Source organism: Volvox carteri (genome assembly GCF_000143455.1).
Source record: "Volvox carteri f. nagariensis unplaced genomic scaffold VOLCAscaffold_18, whole genome shotgun sequence".
NCBI lineage: Eukaryota > Viridiplantae > Chlorophyta > Chlorophyceae > Chlamydomonadales > Volvocaceae > Volvox > Volvox carteri.
Genome location: NW_003307561.1, coordinates 848,035 through 872,827, shown reverse-complemented (window position 1 = coordinate 872,827; position 24,793 = coordinate 848,035). Strand labels below are relative to the sequence as shown.

The following is a 24,793-nucleotide window of genomic DNA, read 5'->3' as shown; positions in this document are numbered from 1 at the left end:
TTACAAGCGCGTGACTTTGAACCCCGGCCGCCGTGCTGCCGTTGTGCCGCCGCCATCCACCCAGCGGATGCCCTCGAAGAAAGCCACCTCGCTCAGGCTCAGACTCTGCACCGATCCGTCGTCCATGGAGTCGTCAGCACCCATGCCCAACCCCATGCCGCCGTGCCCGGTACCTGCGGCCTTGGCAAGCCCTGCTAGCCCCGGCATGCTGCTGTAAGCCGGCGCTGCCCCTGCCACATTGCGCCAAACGGAAGAGGTACTGCTAGCGGATCCCGTCGCTGCAAGGGGCAGTCCCCCCGGCGGCCTCGCTGACGCTGCCCCCGTCGCTGGCGGAGGTAAAATCCGCAGGTCCGCGGCACTGACACTGGCACTGGCACTGGCGCTGATCTCCACTCGGGAGGGGTCAGCGGCGATGAGGGTGAGAGAAGGGTCCACGTCCACGCCAAGTTGGCTGCTGCGCCATAGCTCGTATGCCTGCGGGGCGGCAGCATGGGGCGTCACGGCAGACGGTAGGGTGAATGCGTGCGAAACGTGCAAACAGACGGAATTGCTGGCGCATTTATGCGTCAACAAAACAGCACGCGCGTCACGGCATGATGGCAATATTGGGGCTCAGGGGCTCGACCAGCCTAAGCGAGGACGACTCGGTCCTAGGCCAGGGTTTCTCTCGCGATCGCCCGCCGTTTCGCCAGCAGCGCTTACCTCCGGATACGTCCTGAGGATGTGGCTAGCCAGCCGACCCTCATCTCCCAGCGCCAGGGATATGTGCAGCGGCGTCAGCACCAGCACACCACCGCCCACGAGCCCGTCCAAAGATGACCCGCGGCCAAGCCCGCCGGTGCTCTCGCCACCGCCGCTACCAGCCGTAACCGCTGCTCCCCCGGTCGCGGCGTTGCCACGCGGTAGATCTCCCACAGCCAGGTTGGTGATGGCGGCAACACCGCTGCCCTGACTCGAGGGAGCCGCAGAGGAGGCGGCTGTCTGCCGGTGGTTGGCGCGGAAATCGATGATCCGGAAGGGACTCTTCTCGGAAATATCCTTATCCCCTACGTCGAAATCCGATTCCAGATCTAGATCCACATCCGCGATCACCACGTCTTCTGAATCTGGTGCTGCGGCGGTGGTGTCCATTCCGGCCGCGACCGCGGCGCCAGAGATGACTGCGGGTGCGGCGGCCTTGGCTGCGGCTGGGGACGCATGGGCAGGGTCACCAGCACTGCAGCCGGGGCGCATCTCAAACGCGAGTGAGGTGGTGCGTCGGACGCCGTCTTGCGACAGCTGTGGCAGCGAAACCCGGGAGGACCTGCGGGGCAGCAGCCAACGCAAATGGAGCCCAGTTCGCAGTTGGTTTGGTTTCGGAGAAATAAAGGCTAAAGGTAAGTTTAACACAACAACACAGGCGGAATATGGGCGGACCAGGAGTACGGACGGGCGAATGCACGCGTTCATGCACCCCATTCACTTCCGCGGCCCAGACTATGTTACGGGTCTCTGCTTCTCTCCTCTTTCCCGGTTTCTCCCCCCGGTCCCCATCATTTCCATGTCTCACCTGCGCAATGCCGGTGCCACCCCTGAGCTGGCAGGCTGCGCGACAGCTGCTTCCGCTGCGGCGGCGCCAGCAGCCGCGAGTGAGGCCGTGTCCCCTACGGTACTGCTGGCGCAGGAAGCGGAAGACACCGCCAGAACAGCCGCCTCGTGCGCCCAGATGTCCTTCAGGCCGCAGCTGGTGGACCACTCCGCCACCAAGTCCACCTGTTTCAGGAGTTGCCAGAGGGGCGTCGGCATGCGGGCGTCGTCAAAAGGGAAAGGGGGAAAAGGGGGAAAGCACCGTAAAACACATCGGATTAGAAATGCGGAGAAAAAAACTCGCTGAGGGAAAAAAACGCAGGACAGGCAGTGAGAAACTGTATACAATGCACCTTAGTATTGTGTACCAGCAAGGAAACGTAATTGTACTCACCAACGTACTAAGCCTGAAAATGCTAAGACCTTCGCAGACATTTCGTGGGACATGGAGAAAATGCTGAAAAACTAGCTAATGAAGACCGGGGAGGGGTAGGGAGGAAGTGAGGGACGGTGGAAACATCAGGGGGAGTTGGAACGGTGTCGTGCGGCGCCGCATCCACAGCGAAATCATCCATCCAGCAAGCAACGCAAGCCGTGCGCCAGTGCTAGTAGTAGTTCTTGTTGTTGTTGTTATTACAGCGGGCTACCAAGTTTCTCTATACCGTAATGCAAAGAAATGGAGCCAAAGGGCACATCGCCGGTCGCTGTAATAGACACGACACACACACACATAGCCTGGAAGGGAAGGACAAGTGGACCGTACCGGCACGCACAACACCTCAACAAGCTCAGCTCTACGACTGAGACCGGGGGCTAGCACTGCTGATGCCAACAGGGGGATCAATTTTCGCCAATACGGCTCCCCTGTGATTGACCAACTCACAGGCCTACAACTACCGGCCGGCGTACTAGTGTCGCTCGATGTGAAGAAGTGCGGCCAAATACACACGGGACCGCCTTCCTATCAAGCTGTGCCTAAGAAGTCACCCGAACGGGGTGGAATTACCGATCCCCTTCGTCTGTGAGCGGATCCATGCAAAGCAAATTGTCCCCTACTACTCGTAGTAGTAGTAGTAGTAGTATGGCGGACCACTGCTCGGACAAGGACAAAGACGCGAAAGCCCCCGAGACGCGACGCAGAGGGCAGTAGAAGGTAAACGTAAAAGAGGAAATCAGGCCAACGGCCCTCCTCCTCCATTGCTACGACCCACCATGCGCGCATCGGATGACTTGACGGCCGCATGCAGAAGCGGTAGCTGCGTCACCGGCGTCCGCGCTCCCTCCAGCAGCCCGCGCAGCGTGGCGCCCATCTCCCCCACCAGCATCCCCATCAGGTGCTCCGACAGCGCCACGCAACCGGCCTCCACCGCCACAGCCAGCAGCATGGACCCCTGGCACAGCAACAGCTGCCGTAACGTCTCCTGCAGTGGGTCCAGCGCCGGGGCGCGTCCACCGCCGACGCTGGCGTCGCGACTGCCACAGCCGGAGACGGGGCGCGGCTTAACATACATAAACTCGCTGCCGTAGCCGTGGAAGTACAGCACATTGGCGACGCGCTTCACGCCCGCGCCCCCGCCAGCATTCCCTGCATCCGTCAGTCCCCGCTCCAGGGCGGCTGCCTGGGCCAGCCATGTCCCCAGCTCCACCAGAAATTGGTCCGCGGCGGCAATATGACCCTGACCCTTAAGATCATTCACATAGCGTCGAACATCTTCGATCCAGTTGCTGGTGGCGGCACCTGAGGCGCCTCCGTCCACTGCCTCCGACGAGGCCTCCGGCGCCGCCGCCGCTGCCAACAGCACTGGATGTGAGCAGATGCGCCGGCGGCCGCGCCAGACCTCGATGTGCACCAGGCCGGGCATGTCGGCGGGCGAGGCAACCAGGGTGAGATCTGCGCTGAAGGAAGTTGGCATGTGCGGAGGCGCTGCAGTGGCGCCGGCGGGCGCAACCAGCGTGCGCGTGATGTCGCGAACGGCGTGAGCAACGTGGACGCCGGAGGACATCGCGGCGGGATTGATATGACGAAGGACGACCTGAAAGCAAGCGGCACGGAGGACGAGGCAGTGCCAAGTTGGCAAGTTCACCAGAGCCAAAACGAAGAGCATGAAATGTCAGAAATGCATGACCTCTGGATATGTTGCTAGCTGACCACAAAGATGAGCCGCCGCAAGCCACAACCATACAACCTTGTGAGATGATAGCGCCTAGGTTCCATAGCGCCTAGGTTCCCAAGCGAACCCGCACCTGCAATTCCCCCATGATTGCAGGAGCACATGTGAAGTGCAGTTGAAGATGTGCGGCGCGGCGGGGAGCCATCACCACCAGCGGGGCACTGAGCGACACATCGCACGGGTCGCTAATGTCAGCCGCGGAGCCGAACGCCGCTGCCACCGGCGCAGCGGCCGTCGCGGAGGCGTGTTTCACGTCCTGCGGAGGCGTGTGCCCACAAGCGTGCAAAATCAGATGTGAGGGTCATGTGCACGGGAGGACAGAACACAAAAAGGAAGGATCAAGGGACGCGCTTGAAGAGAAGAACGCCTGGCTGTCGCTGTCAAGCTATGGCCGCCGCATACGCCAGATGAAATAGTTTGCGCAGGTCCCAAAGACCCCGTAGAGACTGCACAAAATCACACATTTGCCCCCAAGCAGGGATTTCAAACGGTGATGAAACCATGCATCAGGGGGCCGCATACCTGACGTCATTGTGCTCATTCACGTCGACACAGCTTCACCTATAAGGAAGCTACTGGAGGCTATCGGTAAATGCTACCAAACTACCTGTGGGCCACCCAACAGAGTTATAGGCGATCTGGCAGCCCTTGAGCCCTTGGCTGGTACTCAGCTGTTCGCAGGTGTGTATGCGGCTACGCACCACCATGACCATGTAACACACACGCACACACAGAGCTACCCCGCAGAATATCAGCGTAGAACCGGAAAAAGCGTTGTCACCCAGCAACCCGGTGGATGCCGGTCGGATGGCGTACCTCGGCAGGCAAGGTGCTACCAGTGGCCGTCGTTCCGTTGGCACGGATGGTCTCATCAGCCGCATCTTTGGCGTCGCCACCCACCGCACAGCACCGCGAGCAGGGGATCAGCGCCACCGCTCGGCTCTCAGTCTCCTGGCCCCCCTCCGATGCTGCAGTGGCTGCGACAGCTTTCTTCTCCTCCTCCCTCTGGCAGCAGCCACCGCTGCTGCTGTTGCTGTGGCGTCGATGGCTGCGGAACGCCTCCAGGTGGCGAAGCTGTACACAGCGGAGGAAGAACGGGGGGCTTTCAAAGCAACGCAGCAATAGGGGAAATTTGGCTGGATTACAGGAGCCCAGGGCAGTGGCACAGGGGTGGGTTAGGAGGGGACAGGGTTGGCCATATCGTTCTAAATTACATACAGGCAGGCGGGCAACTGGCTGCATGCATGTTGCACAGGAAGTGGGTGGTACAATGAGCGAACAATGCCGATCAAGCACCCCGTAATATCTTGGTTCAAATTCCATAACGACTCTGGAAGGAAAAAGCAGGAAGATAAAACCAAGCTGTGCCTTTTTTGTTTTTGCAGCGGTGGCGTCGTTGCGGCGTGTCAGTTGCCGACTGTCGTCCCGCCGAGGGCATCACAGCAGCGCGTTAGGGAAGAGGAGCATACTGGTCCGGTTGCTGGCCCCGGCGGCGGCGGAAGCAACCGGGCCCGGGTCCCTAGATCCCGAGTCGATCTCGCCCATCCCGCCTTGCCTTGCCCTGCTCTGTTAGCCCGCAATTTTCCCACCACGATCCCCATAGCGCACGGAATACAACTGATCATTGCAAGAACAGTCTGGAGATGCGATGTTGTCGACGGCATAGGCACACAGCCAGGGAGCCTCCCACACACACCTCCCAAAGCCCACACACACAGCTCAACCAATCCCTACCCCGTGATGCCGGTCAGCAGCCATAAACGATGCCCAACCAGCCCTTTTCGCGCACCTGGAAGTTAGCCGAGATCAGGAACAGGAGCCCCTCCCAGCCCAGGTGCAGCACCATGGCATCCCGGAGAGCCGAGCTGGTCCGGCATACGAACACGTGAACGTATATGGACATCACGACGGAAGGGAATCGGACCACGAAGAACGTCCGCACAGGTGGCTGCGTTGTCAGGTGGCGGCGCGTTGTCCCGGGGAGAAGGAAGGGGCCGCCGGGAGGACATGGACATGGACATGGAAAAAAGGGGAAAGGGGGCATTAGGGCATGCGCAGGGGATGGAGGCGGAGAGTGTCAGGGAAGGGTAATTAACGGAGCGACAAATGTCGGAGGAGCTGGGGGGGAAAAGACGAGCCACGAGCGAATGAAGCTGCTGCCAAGGAAAGACTGCCGCTGCGGCTGATGTGCAGGAAGCAGAGCTGACCAGTCGGCGGTTGTGAAGAAGCAGTCCTCGCGCGCCAAAGAGCAGTAGACCCAAACCGTAAAATAGTAAAGGTGGGTGTAAACGTGGCGAAAGAGTAATAAAAACTGACGTGAGAAGAGAAAGGGAGGACGTGAGCTGGAATAAAGTATGCCGCCGGCCTGGCGGCGGCATTGAAGAGGCTGGAGCAAAACTGCCTGATAAGCTGGTAGTAAGCTGCTGGTGACATGCAAGTGCTCCTCCCAACCTCTAACACGCGCCCGACCCGACCGACCCAACTATCCTAATCCGGCTAGCCGAACGACGCAACGCGATATACCGACATAGCTCGGACGGAGCTGGGGGGACACTGGGGAAATAGCGACAGCCGCGGGGAGCTGCAAGGCCTGCTAACTTGCTCTGCAGCACACATGCACGACCACTGTGACCTCCGTCAACCTTCATCCTGCCTGTACACGTGTTCAAATGGAATGCAGTGCAGGCCATTAGCCACTAACAGGCCCCAAACCAAGCGGCTGGAACTCATGCCGCCTCCCATATTTCCGTCCAAGCCATATTCAAGGCGCACCACGCTATCGCCCAGTGAGCAACAGACACGGACGTACCTGTATGCACAGGGCCTGAAGCGTGGTGATGAGCACCACCTTTTGAATCCATCGACCCGAGATGCAATCGGTGTCCTGCGCCGGACACCACCGCAGCAAAGGAGAACCAACTGTTATTCCATTTCCATACTGCTCACAATGCCATGAGATGTTATTGCAAAACAAACGGACACACTTCGTGAATAAAAACAGCTACATACAGACTGCGCGGCATGTGCAACCCGAACCTCTTGCAGGCACATTACCTTGAGCACATGCGGCAGGACGCCGGAGGTGCAGGCGGCCATCTGCAGCGTGCGCAAAACCACACCCACATACACCAGGCGGCAGCGCACGGTGCGCCAGGCGGCACCGCCAATCGCCGCGTACCCGGACAGCGAGAGCAGCTCCGTGGAAATGAAGAGCATTAGCGTAACGGGGTTGACATGGCTGTCGGAGCGCACCACAAATAGCGCCATCGCGGTGAGGCAGATGAAGGCGGCATAGGCCCGGTGCAGTGCGCCCACACGCTCAGACAGGAAACGGCAGTACTCTGGGCTGTACAGCTCCGTAGGCGGGAACAGAGCAGTTCGCAGGGGCTCGGAAAACAGCCGCGGCCAGGCAGGTGGCCCGGCAGTGGCGACCAGGTCAGCCGTCGCTGCCGTAGCCTCCTCCTTCGGCGGCTTCGCCGGCGACGGCGCCGCAGCAGCGTCAGGCTCAATCTCGGAGGCCATGGAGGCGATGGAGGTGGCAGTAATGGTGCTAGTGGTGGTATCAAATGATGCGGCGGCGCAAGTGCCGACGGGGACGGCGTCAGAGGCAGAGGATGGCAGGGTCTTGATCTGGTCGCCTAGCTGGATCGAGATGGGCTTGGCCGGGCCAGCTGGCAGATCCGGCGGCAAGCCCAATAACTGCAGGAGGCTCTCCGCGCCCATGCCATCCATGAAGTCTGGAGAAGGTTGGTGTTTAAAACGTGGGACGAGAAATCGACAATCCGAGACTGATGTTAGCTGGAATGAACGTGAATGAGTGAATTTATGAAAAAGGAAATGAAGCTGAATGGGCACACAGGTGTGCGATAAATGTAGGAGCATGAGGGAGAGAACGTCCCATGCACAGCCGAAGGTGTACCTGACCAGGCTGACAGATGTACACACACACACACACACACTCAAAAAGGAGACAAAAGAAGATACGCAGACATAATTGCGCGCAGGATAGCAATGTTCCGACCGACGGACACACATACATGACACGCGGTGTATGCACACACCGTTCAAGACTGCCATCGGATGGTGGCCATCGGTGGCACCAAACGGCTGCTCGGAGTACGATGCTCCAGGAAAGCCAACGTCGCCTGGGGCGGCGGCGTCAATGCCGCCGCCGGCCAAGGAAGCCACGCCCATGCCGGCGGTCGCTGCTGCCGTCGCTGCCGGGCCCCCCACGCCTCCTTCACCGCCACCTGATGTAGTGGGTGCGTACACCAGGTCTAGGTGCACGATGAGGCTGCCCTTGCGCACGCAGATGTTAGCCACGTGCCAACCAGGCGCCCTGGATGTGGGCGCAAGGTTGGGAGGGAAAGGCGAACCAAGGTTGGGAGGGGTACAGAAGTAAAGGGGTGGAGAAGGCATCAAAGGCCATGGCGAAGAATGCGAATGCTGGCATCAACGCCAAACGCCTGTCATGGACGAGTGTGCGAGTTTGCGCGAGCAGGGCCCCTCCATCCAGGCACCGCTACTAGAACCGCAACATCACGCATACGAAAGAAACGCGCGCGTGAAGTACCATCAGGAAGTGGTACATCTCCATGCCATACTTCGTTACCCCGAGTTATGTTCCGACGCACCCTTCCGCGATGGCAGATGCCAGCTTCTCACGCCAGTTGCCGGACAGCATTTCCGGTTTTGCGGCGGGGATGTAGAACTGGGCGGAAGAACACTGCGGGCCGCCCGCCTGATCGTAGACATGGCGGAACGGGGTTTGGGGGTTAAGTTGGGGAACTAGGGAGGAGAAGAAATACATGAGAGGTACAATCGATAACACAATCAGTGAGACATCGCGCAGACCCGAAATCTCAAGAAATACTTACAAGAAAGGAAAGGTCACTTTGTTTGATGTTTGATGCATTGAAGCGCTGGGAATACTTGCAGCAAGATATCTAGTATGGTGCCCGTGTATCAGCAACCCAGCCGATCGAACAAAACCCACCCACCTGGCGACGCTGGTGCGACAGCAGGACATAGGAGGAGGGGCCCCGAGCCACGCTGCGAAGAGCCCGCATGAAGAGCTTATGGGACACGGTGGAGGATGGTGATGACGATGATGATCCCGCGATGGAGCTGCGGGGTGTGGGTTGCAGAGAAGTGGGAAGGTTCCCAGGGGGGTAGTGTGGGGCTAAGGAGGGGGAAAGACAACCGTTAAGTTGAGAGAGCCAGTGATGATGTCGACAGTGTTGAAGGGATCGCGGTGCAGCAACGGGGAGTAGCGTTTTGGGTTAGGAAAGGAAAGACCGCCGACTTCGACCATTAAGCTCCGCTGGAAGGGGAACTAAACAGGGCGCCTCGTATGCAAACATGAGAGCCATCACGGCCATCATGGCCAGCAGGGGTATACAATGTGATGGATGGGACGGGGAAGCATCGGCGTTTATGGTGGGTGTGAGATGTGGAGTAGAATTGAAGTTGCAGGGAAATAGGAGCATAGCACGCGGATGATTGCGAAGGCCCAGGTAGGGCACATCACGGCATCGCCCTTTCCTTCCCAGTACATCCCGCCTAATGCCTAAGCAAACGTACTCAAACGCGCTCGAGTCCAATGAACCCCACGCAAGATGGGAAAGTTTCGGTAGCTCACAGGATTTGCCGTCAAGATAAGTGTGCTTGCCTCAAACCCTGCCCTTGACGGCTTATTGTTCGTATTTTATCAAGACGTTGAAATAATTGGCATTCGATGTTTCAGCATTTACCAGATTCCTGCATTTCGCATTCGTCAACAGGACTGCCCGGGCACGCCGAGCTGCCAACGGGATTGCCATGCGACGAAACACACTTGTGTTTCGCGGTTCGCGACTACCAAATTTGAGGGTATAGACAATTACCTTGCCAATGTGGACGGAATGCCAATGGGCGCGTGCGGGCGGCGTGCATTTGTGAATTGTTGTTCTTGTTGTTGAGACGCATGCACACGAGGATGCACACGAGGATGCACATAAGCGCAACATTGACTCATTGGGTGACTAGGCGGACCAAACAGTAAAATCTCTTCCAGGGCATGCTATAGCAAACATCGCGCAACACTGCATCCGCAGGGCGGGGGGATCGTTGTCAGGAGTTGCTAGGATGGCCGAGATTTCACGGCCGAGGGAGCTGCAGGGCAGGTGCTAGACAAGAAGCTGTTGTGCAGCTGTCTGCAGGCGTGCATATAGGCACGTACCTTCGGCGCAGCGGCCCTGAGGCCGACGGCATGCCAGCGGTCCTGCGCTCGCTGCTCACACGAATAGCCACATCAGTAGCAGCCGCAGCTGCAGCCGCCTGCGCGTCTGCCGACACAGCAGCAGCATTATTGATACGGCTTTGCGGGTTCTTCACAGAGGGCGTCACCTTGGGCCTATCCTCCTGGACGTTCGATTCGCCGGAGGGCTCAATTTCACAGCTATCAGGACGGTCGGCGCTGGCAGCTGCGGTGGTGGTAGGGGAAGTGGGTGTGGATGACCTGGCGGTGGTGTGGCTAGGAGCAGCGCGGCCGCTGTCGTTGGCGGCATCAACGTTCTGGCGCTGGCTGCGGAAGGCGCTGACGTGGCGCGCTTGCAACATGGAGGAGAAGGTGACGAGCCAGAGCTGCCAGGCGAGGCTGATGGTGATGATGCCCCAGGTGGGGGTGTCGGCCAGCACGTTGTATCGGCGCCAAACGATGACGCGGATGACCGCCTCAGCGAACTGCACCACGTACTGTTTATGGACCGGAGTCTGGCATTCGGGATGTGGCAGAAGGGAACACAGCGGGGCAGTGGGAAGGTGGGGCAATAGGAAGGTGGGGCAGTGGGAAGGGGGTGTAGGGCGCGGCCAGAGGGGCATTATGAGGCCGCCCACAGGGAAGGAGGAAACGAGAAAGGGGGAATGTAGTTACGAAGAGGAGGAAATAAAAAGGGAATACATGCAAGGAACGTGACCATTTCACATACAGGTGTGAGGTGAGAAAAGGATAGCAGTCCACAGGAAGAGAGGCGCCAACAGAAAACTTCCGCGCCGGCGATAACGGCCCATCCATCCTTCATCCTTCAACACGATGCCGCCACAACAGGCAGGGACCGCTGCTACGCATGCCTAGTGCACTTTTCGTGCCCCACGCCATCCAGCGCACCGTGGCCAACCTGCCCTTCTCTCCCCTCCCCTGCGAAACTCCACCGCGACAGGTCAGGTCAGGTCAGGTCGTGCCCTGCGGACATCACTGACAGCACATCCTTACCTGGCTGAACGCGGCGTCCGCCATAGTGAGAAAGCAGTGCTTGAACATGTAGTGATTCTCGTTGGGGAGGCGGTCCACGAGATGGAAAATCTTGAGCACCGTGACGATACCATACGCTACGTTGGCCCACACGCAGATGCTTTCCCGCAGGCGCAGCCATGTGTTGCGACCGAAGAAGTATAACAGGACGGAGCTCAAGCTTATGGTCCAAAACAATTGGACCACGAATGTGTTGAACGCGAGGCCGTAGGTCTGCGTGAGGTGGAGACGAATCAGGACAAAGAGGAAAAGGATGTAGCGTTCGACGAGGTGAAGAGGACTTTGTGGAGGAAGGGCTTTGTGGAGGAAGGGCTTTGTGGAGGAATGGAGGAAGGGCTCCGGGAAGAAGCAGATTATGGAGACCCTTGCGGTGCCAGAAAGGGCCTTCGACATACCCGAGGCCCATTCCTTCCAACAACAGCAGAGACTTGGAGCGGGTGGTTGACATGAAAGGCGAAAAAGGGGGTTATTTGCAAGGTATGCAGACCTCCCAAAGCAGGCCGGGAGTTCCCACGAGACATCTCCGAGAGGGCACCTTCACCGCTGGGCAGTTTGGAACAGTTTTGCAGGTAGTACCAAAGGGGATTTCAGGGCTATAGGCCAAGGATTTTTCTTATGTATACTCATTTTCACTCCAAGAATTCAAAGGGTTGAAATGGGTTGACGGATAATTTCGTGAGCGGCATGGGTGAATATGCGTGGCAGCAGCGGCGTCGACCACAAGACGACGAGGTGTCGGGCAGTTCCCGGGTCATGGGATGTATAAGCCAGGCTAAGACCCGCCTAAACACGTCCGTTCTCCACACACACACACACACGCACACACACACACGCCCGCCCTCCCCCTGCTCTGAGGCGGGGAACATGGCTAGCCGGGTCACGATAGCGACCAAGGATATGCCGGATAGTAGACTGCCAACAAATAGCTACAATATGCTGCCAGCGTGCGATAGCGATTCGCACCGTCAATACGGTGCAGGTAGGGATGGGGAGCGCGCCTGCAGGCCAGTTCCCAAGTAAGGCGATACTTCTCCCGAATCATTCTTCACCCAGCTGCGCACCACTTGTGCGCTAATGCGCAACCATTCGGGGCAGGCAAGAGGCCACATCTAGACGTGCGATGCATGCGGTGATAGCCAACCACCGCAGGCCGCTACCCAAACGTACCAGCAAGAAGGCGCCTTCCGTTATAGTGCGGAAGATATGCCAGCCGATTGTAAGCCCTTGGACCTGGGATGTTACGTACCTTGTGGGAAAGGGCGAAGGACAAGGGGACAAGAATGTTTTTCGTCAAGATGCAAACCCATTCAGAAAGCCCTGGCAAATAAGTAAAGCGAGGTGGTGGAAAAAATCTGCCACCAGACGGGTGGCAGGACGAACAATTAAGCAGGAAGAAAGGACTCAGTCTTAGGCAAACCCCAAGGCCCCTTACTTGCTATAAGCTTGGCTTCGGACATCCGGCAAAGGGTTAATAGCGGCCAGTACCGCAGCGAAGAGAGTTGACACCAGAACCCTGCGTCGACCAGATGACATGCTCAAGGTTCAGCACGACAACCTATACGTGCTCCGTTCGGGCCTTTTCGCTCTTGTGCAGGAGCTGGTGCAACTAACAGGATAGTGACGCCAACGCTGATACATGCCGCTTTGTATACGTCCTCACCTAAGGCTAACGTGATTGGCCTTCTTGCCCTTGGCAAGGTACTTGTGAGAAAGTTCGTCCTCGGCGCTGACACGTAGAGTCCCCATGGGGGGAGAGCGTTTGCGCAGCATTTTATAATATCAATATAATGACATGGTTTTATTCCTAAGTATCGGCAAATAAGCTGTCTGCAGCCTGTCAGGTGCAGATTCGCTAAAAGTTGTAACCCGTATATCCGTACGTGTGAAAAACCACGACACAAACACTCATAACAGAGAAACTTAAATATGTCTTGCAATAACGTTTAAATGAAAACAATGTGCGTCACTCACCGGGTCAATATCTTCCCACCCAGAGACCTATGGCACGTTCACCGTGGGCTTTCCTATAGTCTGCAGGAAGTTACGCCTGTGCGAAACGTATATATGTAGCTTAATACGTACTTCCTCCTGGGGTCTTTTCCCCCTGAGCCTTTGCACTGCGGGACCCTGGCCTGTTAGGGATGCATATGTTTGAGGATCGCCGAGTATGAATCACGCAGGTGCTGCATTAATAGGTTGGTCAAAAAACCTTTGCGGCATGGAGCGACCGGACCTATCATGGATCGTACATGAGCAGATTATGTATTCACCGACAGATTATGTATTCACCGCAGGTCCAGATTTTCAACCCCGTTTGCAGCAACCTTGTGCCCGTGGATGGGACGCGACATGGGCCTGATGGCCTGCGCAGCTGTGCACCGTCTTTGGCTCCCCAGCCTCACTGGCCGTTGCTCCAGCACGGCGCAGTCTGGCCGCTCCGGTCACCTATCGGTCCGAGACGTGTTCAGACTTATTGAATGACCCCCCTTTTAAGGGCCTGGGCATCCCCCAAATGCCGTGTAGTGCTGTCATAAGCCCTCTGCAGCGACGACAGCGCATTACTTAGGGACTTACATAATGTACCCGAAGCCGTTCACCCGGATATATACCAACGACTTTGGCACCGCAACACGCTGCAGCTCATCCATGCAGCATGCAGCCAAGTGCCACCCAAGTGCCATCATCCATGCGTACTCAACAGGGACATGCAGGCGCAGCTCACACTCAAACCGACGAGCTATGTGCCGTAAGCACGCTAGCAGCCCCATACGCCGAACTGGAAAGCTCGGTGACGCGCAGCGGGGCTCCATGCAATTGTAAATCAGAGCACGTAAAGCCGCCTTTACAACCATTTACGACTGCTCGGTCCTTCTGTGACGATGGGCGGTACGTTGGTACGATCCATTCACCAGCTCTACCCCGTGGGGTAGCCCGTCGAACCAAGATCTGGACCCGACGTCATGTTAGACAATCCTTTAAAGGAGACTGTTGCAATGTAACACTCATATACCAGCGAAAGTTGACAGCAGTAATAGCCAATAGGACCCGAGGGGTGCAACAAGAGCAACCGCTCAACCCACCAAGTCGCTTGGCAGGCAGTGGGCAATCATGGAGATGGGTGCTTCCTATCCGCCCTGCCCACTAGCACTAGACTGGGCACAGTGGGCTGTGGTTAGGGCAGGGCTTGGCGCCCTAGGGAGGCTCCAGAGATCCCCATCGGCCGGCATGTTCGGAATATGGGTGGGGGTTTGGGGGGAATGTTTGGAGGGAGTAATCCGGAAGGGAGCGTGGCCGGCAACCTCCGGGCCGTGCCTTTTTCCCCTCCCACATGTCGCCCTCCCGAGCGGGATTGTAGGCTCGTAGGCCGTTCGAGTGCACCCGCTGCATTGTGTGGGTGGTTCTGTTGCTACTTGAAAACGAGTGGATCTTGGGCATCGAGCAGGAAGGAAGCTACGTCCTCTCGCCACGAAAAAAAACTTGGTGAGAGGACACAGCTTCCATCCTGCTAACTCGGGCTCGTATGCCTCATAACTGATCTGTAGCTATCTCTTTCTGTCTATCTATCGAACATACGCACCCCGATTGGAAGGGCTGTTTCGGAAGTGGAGGCCTCATCTTTCCAAGGGGAGTGGAGTGTTACATGAGTTACATGAGTTGAAGAGCGCGGCCAAGGAAAAAAAACAAGTCCTAGCAGGGGACAACCACGCAAAATCTCCGCAGTCGCCTCCGGCACTGCTACGTTGCTACAACCAGGCGACATATTGCGCAGGAATAAATGTATGCGGCTCGGTTGCCCAATAGGTGTTTAGCTTTCTCCAGCATTCCAAGTCGCCTATCTCGTGGCCCCGACTGGAAAACGCTGCACCAAATGTGCAAAGTGTGTTCCTTGTTTTATATTGCCGTGCGAAGTTCAGGGGTGTACTACTTCACAAGCACGTTACAAAAGGTAACTGTTTAGGTAGCCTTCAATCCGCAATAATTCAGACCCACATCCCCAATGGCAAACTTCGTCCTTGGGCGCAACCAGCACGAACGTTTCGTCCGTGTTCCGTATACATGACGTCCGGAACCACCGAAAGGCCAACATATTCCAGGGGATCGCAAAGGTATATCCATGCATATCCAATTTTGCCGCTCATATAGTATATCTTCCACCCATTAATGTGTGATATGTTTGGAAAAGTGTGGCGATTACGTGGCAACAGACGAGAAATAGCCGGGGTGGCTTTATGCGGGCACAACAGTTTCGTCTCCATCAGGGTCCTTGCTTTTGGCAAAGTGTTGCGCACCTGTATAGGACGGCTGCAGGCCCCACAAAGGTCAACTTTCTACCTTTAACCGTTCCAGCAGCGTCTTTTCGTAATACTCCGTTTTCCGCCCGGTCAGCATTTATAATGGGAAAAAGTGGTCCAATCTTGCTCGGAGGCCACCGCGGGTGAGTCTATTGCAAGCTGAAGTAGCTCACAGTTGGGCATGTCGTCGTTTCGGAGGCCAGGCCAGAGAACATGTTGCATTTCGTGGAGAACCCTGCCTGTCGGGATTTTCCGACGTATGCCTGACGCGTTTAAATAACAGGATGGGCGAGAACTTGGCGACCAAGAGCCCGGACGGGAATACAGGCGTGTACCCGGCTTTTCGCGAGAACACAATTGAGTCCTTTCAAGAGGCAGCAAAGTGTGGCGTGGGCTTTGTTGAGTTTGACGTGCAGGTAGAAGGACCTAATGCCAACATACTAGTCAGTTTTGGCTCCAGTGCCATCGGGTTTGCTTACATCCCCTGCGGCCGCGCTCTACCTTATATGGGTGCAAGCAATCTCCAACGTCTCACGCTGGACCTTCTTGCACGGTTGCCTTCGACCCCGTCACCTATCCGACCTGTTTCTTTTGTAACTGTCCTTCCGATCCATGTCTCACTCTCACCCAGGCGCATCTCAACGTGTCCCAGCGTTCATACGCCCCGCACTTTTAACCCTTCACCTAATTTTCATATCCGAGACTTTAGTATGCCGACAGCTAAGCTCCCCAATCCACTCAACGTTTTTACAACAAGTGGCACGTCCATCAGCACGTGACACCTTCCATCTCCTTGTCGTCCTACTGCCGCAGGTGACCCGCGACAACGTGCCAGTTATCTGGCACGATGACGACGTGGTCATCGGACCCGCAGACCATCCCAGTCGACCTCAGGTGAAGGACCTTACTCTCGCCGAGCTCAAGGCCCTGTGCGGGCGGGGTTCCAGCGGAGCCGCCGCCGGCGGCAGCCCTGGCCCCAGCCCCAGTTGCGCTGCCGCTGACGCGGTCGCGACCGCGACCGCGACCGCGGGCTCATCCCCCAGTGCCAGCAGTGACAGGATCCAAGCGGTCGGTGGCCTCGATGCGGCCCAGCAGGTTCAGCAGGAAGAGCAAAAGCGGGGCAGCAGCCTGCTTCGGCTGTTTCGAGATAGATTCACCCGGCAATGGGCAACCAGGTGAGAGATAGGGAAAAAGGAAAAGGAACCGGAAGCGGTAAGGAGATGCCGGGGGAAGGCTCGTCAGGTGCTTTCTGGCGTGTGAAAAGCTCCTCATCATGTGAATGCATGTTTGGCGGAAGCGCTGTCATCAACCCTGCTGTGGTTCGCAGGTACGAGCAGTGGAATTGCGACCAAGATGGTGCCATTCCCACACTGGAGGCGGTCTTCGCCGCGTTGCCGCCCGAGATCGGATTTGACATCGAGGTAGGACAGACAGGCTGGTGGGGGCGATGTGGGTGGTCAATGGTGGTGAGGTCTTACCGGTCCTACCTGTGCTGCTCTCACGGCCATGGGTGACGAGGTGTCTGCAAAGGGGTCTCTCATTAGCCGCCCGGGATTGCGGAACCTGTTGGCAGACATAGACACCGACACCGACACTGACACTGACTCTTGACTCACCCAAGTAAGCGACCCCGAGGGGAGGGCCCGCTTACACTTTGTGTTCTTTGGTCTTTTGGGGGTCCAACGGTTGCTCATCGATCTGGGTCATTGGGTCAACATATTTGGGTCCTCTGTCTTCCGGGCCATCTGGGTCGACGGCAACCGCAACCCGTTTTTGTTGACCCTTTTTGGATCTCTGATTGACATGATCAGTCTGTCAATGCAGGGATGTTGCATGAGTGAGCGAACACAAGTATATTTGATGATATGAATGGACTCAGTACTTGAACTTGAAGAAGTATCCACAACTTTTAAAAATGGAAAATACATAGTAGATGAGCACATGGCCCCTGTGCAAGGATGACACACATCGCCAAGTGAGCCGGGCCAAATGAGCCGGCACTTTTAAATATCCGTGTCATCCAGATCCAGGTCCAGATGGACGCGGGCTGGAGCGTTCACGTCACCTGCGTGGAGAGGACGCATTGAGGATCTCACTATATATGTATGTTATCGACTAGCAGCCGCACATTTTGACCAGCCGACTTTTGACTACGCACAAAATTCTTACTAACTCCCCCCGCAAACCAAACGCGACACCCATCTGCGCAGATCAAGATGACCACGGGCGATGACGTGGTGCACACGCCGTCTGAAGAGGTGGAGCGCATGCTGAGCGCCATACTGCCCGTTGTTCATCGCTGCTCTGCCGCTGCGACTGCGTCCTCCTCGGGGCACTCATCATCATCATCATCATCATCATCGTCAACATTATCCACTGCCTCCGCGCCTTCGTCATCACTGCCCGTTTCTGCGCAGCACCTGGCCGACGGTGACGGCGCTGCCGCGGCGCCGCCGCCGCGCCGGCGCCGCATTATCTTTTCGTCCTTTGACCCCGACGTGTGTGTAGAGCTGCGCCGGCGTCAGGTGGATCACCCGGTGTACTACTTGTCGGGCTGTGGGCTGTACGCGCATGCAGACGCGCGGCGGACGTCCATCCCCGCTGCGCTGTCCTTTGCGGCGGAGACGGGCATGCAGGGCATTGTCTTACCCGCGTCTGTGCTGCTCAAGGTAGGTTCCCGGGTGGGCTGTTTGTTGCTCCTCGCCCCGGTGAAGTTGCGGTTGGACTGTTGCTATACAGTTACAGTTACAGTTACAGTTACAGGGGGTACGTCAAAGCCCGGGGGGCTAGGGACCTATATGCTATATATATGTTGTGTGCGTGTGTGTGCTTAAACTTCTGGAGTTGCGTTACTCTCCAAAGGTGTCGCCACGATAGCCCATACCTGGAGCCCTGAGGGGTGCGGCCCAAAGGCCAGCCTACATGTTCTGTCCCTGTCACATCAGCTACGGCGCCTCAGGCCTGCAGCTATCAGTCGTACTTGAGGTGCTTCTGCTGCTGTGTTGCTACAGGCTGCTTGCTTGGCTAAATGGTGCTGCATCCTTTATGCTGTATCCGTTATGGTGCCGTTTCGTCGCAGAACATGGACATGGTGGAAAGCGCGAACCGCAGCCACCTCCAGCTCATGACGTACGGGCTGGAGAACAACGACCTGGACTGCCTTAAGGCTCAAGCAGATGCGGGCGTGGTGGCCGCCATCGTGGATGAAGTAGCGGGCGTGACAGCCGCGCTCCACGCAGATAGAAACGATGATACCACCACCGCCACCACCACCACCAATGCACATGATGTTGCTGATGCTGTCGCCGAAGGCAATGACAGCGGCAGCGGCCTCTAGAAGACGACGATTTTTGCTGAAAAGGGCAAGGATTGGAAACGACAGGCACGCCTCTGGAGATTTAATGATTCGAGGGAAGGAATTTGCCCCGCGGCGTGCCCCGGCATTATGTGTGTAGCTCATGGTGGTGGTGGTGGTGGTGGTGGTGGCAGCGGTGGGGGCGGGGCATCTGGGGGTAGCTAGGGTTGGGAATGCTGGCCTCGGACACAGGCCCAAATGGTGTTTGGGGGTAATCCTCGGGTTGTGCGAGAAGGACGTCGTGCGGTGTGTCAGTAACGCGAAGGACGTGCGCGGTAGTGACGTGGCGTTTTCCACTTGCAGTGGTAAGCAACAAAGCTTGGGCAGGCGGTGGAGTAGGCAAATTGCCTTGTCCGAGGTTTGATTGCTGTTTTTAATTGTAGTAGTAGTAGTAGTAGTAAACGCTAAAACGGCAGTAATTTATGATTGTATATAAAGAATACAGGTGTGAAGTGAGGGACCCGAAGGGTCTCGGTAAGGATTTACGGCGGTGTAGTGCTGATGGGCCCCCCTCTCAAGTTCAATATCCAGACACTTCCAGTCGCCTTTTACCGGATGCACAGTTCTTACGTCGGGTTAATGCTAAGTGGTGTTGGTGGTGGCGGTGCAGCGTTGCGGCTTGGTGGGCCTTATGCATGTGACTGGAAGAAAAGGAGGGGGAGAAAGAGGACGTGCAATGCTTTCCTTCGCTGCACGACAGTTGCCAAAGTGTTTTTCCTCCCATCCTCCCTTCCTCCGTCCCATCACATTATGTACGCATGTTTTGTTGGTTATTGGGGGAGTTTTACTGCTTTTTCCCGAATGATGATCCCACATTACACGCCCTTTCTCACCCTGCGAGTCCCTGTGAGCGCAACATCTCTATACGGTAGCGTATGGGGTTATAAAATGGCTCCGTATCGTGTGGCGGCTTGCCTTGGAATTTTGCTTGTCCGCGATTGGCTTCACGGGTTCTGTCGGGTGGTGCTCCTGACAGCTGGTCATTGCATGTGCCGCCATCCAGTCTGCGGCTCGAGCGGAGCACCAGCCCTTCCGCAACGGGGTTGCTCTTGAGCCTGGCTCGTCTTGGGGCTGATTCCGTGCTCTTGGACCTGATCCCGACCTACGAATGCCTCGAGGCTTGAGCCTGGCTCCAGCGGCTCTCCAGGCCGGGAGGAAGAAAGGATGCATGCCGGTAGCTGCAACTGGTTAGCGGTGTAGCGCATCAGGCTCATTATTAAGGTCCATGAAGACGTTGCATAACTATGCATGAGCGGACTTGACCGCAGACGTTTACGAATGCGTCTTCATCATGAAGTTTGCATCAATTTATCCATGAAGCTGGCCGCTGCAGTCAGCAGTCTCCACCACACGACCGCTTTCCTTTTTGCACTGCTGCTGTCCTGTGCTTTCCAATCCGCCATTAATCGTGTTATGGAGGAAGATCAGTAATTGCGGGTTCGTGTGTTGGGAGAAATGTTCGCTGGCATAACTTTCTGCCGCCACTACTTTCCAATCAGGCGGATCTGAGGGGGAGGCCATGCTGCTTATGGTATTTGCGCAACGGTTTCAGGCAGCAGGAGGATCCCTTGTGGTTGTGGGATTACGATGACGCGAGTGAAAAATGAACCCAAGGTCGTTACAGAAGAGGTAAAAAACCTGGGCAACCCTCCCCACGCATACACTGTAAGAGAGGGATTATGTAGTGCAGATCATGAACGGCTGTAACCCGTCCTCTGATCGAGAGACACGCGTGTAAGCACAAAAGGCCCGCTGCACCGCAAACCCACTCAGCTCGCAGCGACATCACATACGCCACACACTCACACACGCACCCGTGAATGCTCTTCTCCTCGCGCCTTCGCCACCTAAACCCATATACCCATTCCCGCGAAACGATTAATGGAGAGGATGCGCATTCCTTTAAGACCCACCCCACAGCAAACCAAACCGTGCGGGAGGGAATTCATCCAAATCGCGCAACCATAAGGGTGAAGATGGGGAGCTGCATTGCGGAAGCTGCACTGCGGATGCGACCGACCACACCACCACAGCTCAGCAACCTGAAGCCGAACCAGAATGCGGAATGTGGTTCGCAGCTCTCACGGTTGTTGGTCCTTATCAGGGAGCTTCTCTTCGTGGCCCCTCACGTTCCTGTCCCCTTCTAAGTAAGCACTCCCCCGACGTGTCGTCAACGTGTCATGCCCAATTTCCCGCCAGGGCACCACCAATCCCATTCCACATTCAAACACCCTTGTTCCTCCTCCCCGTCGGAGCCTGAGTCCGCTGTTTTTCTTTCCTCACACCCACTACCACCCCCAAAACACGCTCCGTAGTTTCAGCTCCAGCTTCGTTCTAACTCAGCCATTGACAGAAAGAAAGTCACTCCGGGCAGGCAGGCGAGCAGGCGGGGTGGCAGTGCCCACCCAGGACAAGCACCTACTAAGTCACCTCTATCTTCAAGCGTGCAAGCTGCTGTGAATACTCTTGCAAAAATATATATATCAACACACACACATTACCAAAAAAAGCTGCTGTGCATGTCCAGCACGCTCATCGACCGTGTGCCAGCCACATCCCACCGCGGCCAAAGACACCGCGGCAGAGACCCACACGTGGCCCCTCTTCGCTCCGCCGGCACGTTCCCATACCAGCCAGGTGACAACCTGCTGTGCGTCGGCCCCCCTCATAGCCACAAGTGCACAACCACACGGTTTTTGAACCACTGACGTAGTGGCGGCGTGCGTCATTCATTACCACCACCCTTCCAGGGTAACCACTACGCCTCCCTTGATCTCCACCACTGAACATCTGCGTTCTCCCTTTACCTAGTCTCCTCCTCCCCTTCCCTCTTGTCCTCCTCCTCCTCCTCACCACCACCGCCACCACCAGCACCCACACCACCAGTATTTCCCCCCTCCTCTCCATGGCCGCCACCTCTCGCATCCAGCCCCCGTCCTTCATCACAGGCTATCCAGCACAGCTGCCAGCTGCTGGGGATCATGCAGGGGCACTTGGGCCGCCTCCTCGGGGCTGTACTCCATCTGGGGACGGAAGGAGCGGGACGGGGGGCCCAGAGGGGAATAAGGGGAAGAGGCGGGAGCGTAGCGGAAAGCAATACCAACCAGGTCCGGATAGAGCAGGGGGCGAACTGGGGAAGCAATTGAATCGGGGCTACCCAGCTTTGGCGCTTTGGGTGGGTGGGGGGACACGCGTCCCATAGTGCAGCTCCTTCCTTCCCCAGACAAATCTAAATCACAAACTACACTTCGCGGCACCTAGCTGCCTACTACGACCCCAAAACCTGTCAGAACATTCCCCATCCCGAACCCGATCCACTGGAGCTACCGCCGAATGGAGCCCAAGACAAAACGGTTGCAAGCGACGCCTAAAAATCCGGTTATACGGTAATACGATTATAATTTAACTTATAAAATTTCTATATATAATATAGATATAATATAATACATTACATATACAATACACTATATACATAATTATATGTACAATATTATTACACATATGTTTTTATTATACAATGCATATTATATGTTATATATAAATCCGGTGGTACAGTAGCTGGTACTGTAGCCGTGCGCCGAAAACGCTCCACGAAATGCTGTCAGAGCGTTTGAGCGCGTGTTTATTATTAAGTGCGTCGTACTTAACAACAACCGTAACTGCACTGCACAGCCGATATATAACCTCTCCCCCGCTCAGCCCCCTCAGGAGTTACCCCCACCTGCAGCAGCTTGGCGATCTGGCCGTGCGCCTCCGCAATGTTGGATTTGACGGGTTTGAGCAGTATGCCGTGAGTGGCTGGGTTGGGCAGGTACAGCCTCATCTTGGATACGGCGGCCGGCAGCGGACCGGACAGTGCCGCATTGACGCGACCCACCATCTCAACCAACTTGGCAGGCGAGGCAAAGGCCTTCGGAGGAGGAGGAGGGGAAATGGTTTTGGAGCTACGGGTTATGGGAAGTTGAGAATGTGAGGATATGTTTTTTTAAAAGGATTTGCGAGCCCCAGGCCAAACCGGGCGAGTACCGGTTTCTATGTAACGGAAAAGCATCTCAACGTGAAGTGGAGGCGGCCATCCTACCACCTGCGGAAGAAGGCTGCGATGCTTTCCTGGTGGCTCTGCTTACCTGCTCGCGGAGAGGCTTGGTCGCCTGGGCCCCCGCTGCCGTAGTCGAGGCGGCACTTTGGCCCCCAGCTGCCAATCGCACTGCTGTGACCTGTACAAATGCATGGAACGGCACAGTACGGCAAGGGCAGAGCAGAAGAGGAAGTAGTAGACACGTACGTAATAAACAAAAGCGATGAATGCGAGAGGGAAGTGAGGGCGGGAAGGAAGGAAAACAGTACGCCAGAAGGGTTCACAAAGTATTGGAAGCTTCGGGTAAGCATTAGTACTTGCGAGCAGAAGAATGAACAAGCCAACCCGCCACTTCCACCCCAGCAATATGTACCACAGTATGACCTTATTTAAAATACGCCTCTGATATTTAAATAAACCTCCCCAAACTCAAATCGGCCCAAAACATTTACCACATGACCGCATGACTTCCGGCAGCGGCCAAACACACACACACACACACACACATACCGCACTTACGCATGCACATGTACGACACATGAGAGTCCTAGGTTCCGTACCTTGGTTATGAACGACAGCATGGGCTCCACCGCCACCTTGGTGAGGGCCATGATGAGCGCCTCGCAAACAGCCTGAGGTTGAAGGGGGAGATTGCGGGGGATTGTAAGGGTGGGGGGCCCATCGAGGGGGTGTGGAGGGTGTGAAGAGTGTGTAGAGAGTCCCAGGCTCTATTTTATCATTGGTTCAAGCCATAACGGACTTCTCTCACAGCAACACTTCAACATTCCCAAACGCCGCCTGTATCCCGGAGTGTGAAGGTACCACCACCATTCAGGACCTAGCATTCCATTTTATATCTCCCTAGTCCTTGACCGCATCCACACATCCACGCAAATATACAAACAAACATACATACATACACATACATACATACAAGGCAGGTGGCTGGCAGAAGTTAAGGCCTGACTTCTGCTCCCGGAGGTTCCGGGTTGAAATCCGCCTGCCGACCTCTCGGTGCGTGAGAGGTGTTCAATTGGGAGGTGGCCCCCATCTTGTGGACGGTGTAGGACGTGATTATATCAACTTGCGAGCTGACCAGGAACTAAGTTCTGGCGCCGTTGATCCGCTAGATTTGGTTGGATGCTGTTGGTAAGTTGCTGAACCCAACGAATACATTCTGAAATCGGATGGGGTGAATGGATTAGGGTGCCCCTCTCGCAGGGGAGAGCAGGGACTGCCTCCAAGGGAAAGGGGGCCACTGGTGAAGCTATACCACCATGTACCAACATCATACATACATACATACATACATACATACATACATACTGGATTGTGGGCGCCCTGGGACACCTACCACCGCTCCGGGATATCGAGACCAGCCCCCTGTCCCCCGGACCGTGGTGCTGGGCAACCGCGTTGTGGGGTAACCCGTTGCTCCCCAATACCGGCGAGGCAGACCCAGACAGTTTGAACCGCCGCCCGGGCCTGGAGGCGCACTTCGTGGGGATCGCTACATGCAGGAAACTGCAAACGGTGGGCGACCTAGTGCGGGTCTGGGACCTAGTGGTGCATACTCGAGTGGCCTCCCTCCCCAGGTCGACCTGGCCCGAATGGGTCAGGACACACCTCGACCCATCAACCCCAGCACCCACGCGGGACAGGTCAGCGACCCTGGCAGCCCTTAAGACGCTACATGGCGCTATCAACCCGGCCTGGCTCGAAGCTGCAAGAGCAGTGGAAAACCAACAGCAACAGCAACCCCAGCCGCAGGCACAGCTGCAGCCACAGCTGCAGCCACAGCCGCAGCCGCAGCCACAGCCGCAGCCACAGCCGCAGCCGCAGCCACAGCCGCAGCCACAGCCGCAGCCACAGCCGCAGCCACAGCCGCAGCCACAGCCGCAGCCACAGCCGCAGCCACAGCCGCAGCCACAGCCGCAGCTACAGCCGCAGCCTCAGCCGCAGCCACAGCCGCAGGTACAGCCACAACAGCTGCAAACACAACCACAGCTACAGACACAGCATCAGCCGCAGCCGCAACAG

General features: G+C 56.7%; 3 protein-coding genes across 3 annotated transcripts in view; 1 reads left to right on the top strand and 2 right to left on the bottom strand.

Annotated features, from left to right (window-relative positions):
* VOLCADRAFT_90779 (uncharacterized protein) lies at positions 1-12,798 on the bottom strand (the record flags this gene model as incomplete). Its single annotated transcript, XM_002950249.1, has 18 exons — positions 1-474; positions 703-1,187; positions 1,218-1,303; positions 1,550-1,752; positions 2,778-3,599; positions 3,811-3,993; positions 4,554-4,811; positions 5,527-5,685; positions 6,547-6,621; positions 6,774-7,474; positions 7,799-8,076; positions 8,372-8,478; positions 8,738-8,864; positions 9,958-10,490; positions 10,990-11,241; positions 12,275-12,380; positions 12,461-12,541; positions 12,689-12,798. The coding sequence occupies 18 exons, from the start codon at positions 12,796-12,798 to the stop codon at positions 1-3; spliced, it is 5,040 nt and encodes a 1,679-aa protein (XP_002950295.1).
* A 2,806-nt stretch (positions 12,799-15,604) lies between these two features.
* Positions 15,605-18,657, top strand: VOLCADRAFT_60393 (uncharacterized protein; the record flags this gene model as incomplete). The annotated part of the gene is made up of 5 exons (XM_002950375.1): positions 15,605-15,736; positions 16,134-16,249; positions 16,585-16,786; positions 17,738-17,989; positions 18,400-18,657. 5 exons carry the CDS (start codon positions 15,605-15,607, stop codon positions 18,655-18,657), a joined length of 960 nt encoding a protein of 319 aa, XP_002950421.1.
* Positions 18,658-21,580: 2,923 nt separating this feature from the next.
* cog3 (component of oligomeric golgi complex 3) overlaps positions 21,581-24,793 on the bottom strand; it is a gene marked incomplete at its 5' end in the record, with an annotated part of 11,841 nt that continues 8,628 nt past the window's right edge. The window contains 4 exons of the mRNA XM_002950248.1: positions 21,581-21,698; positions 22,397-22,585; positions 22,803-22,892; positions 23,314-23,385. Of these exons, the coding sequence (XP_002950294.1) occupies positions 21,618-21,698; positions 22,397-22,585; positions 22,803-22,892; positions 23,314-23,385 (432 nt within the window). The 3' untranslated portion in view covers positions 21,581-21,617. The remainder of the gene's footprint in view (positions 21,699-22,396; positions 22,586-22,802; positions 22,893-23,313; positions 23,386-24,793) is intronic.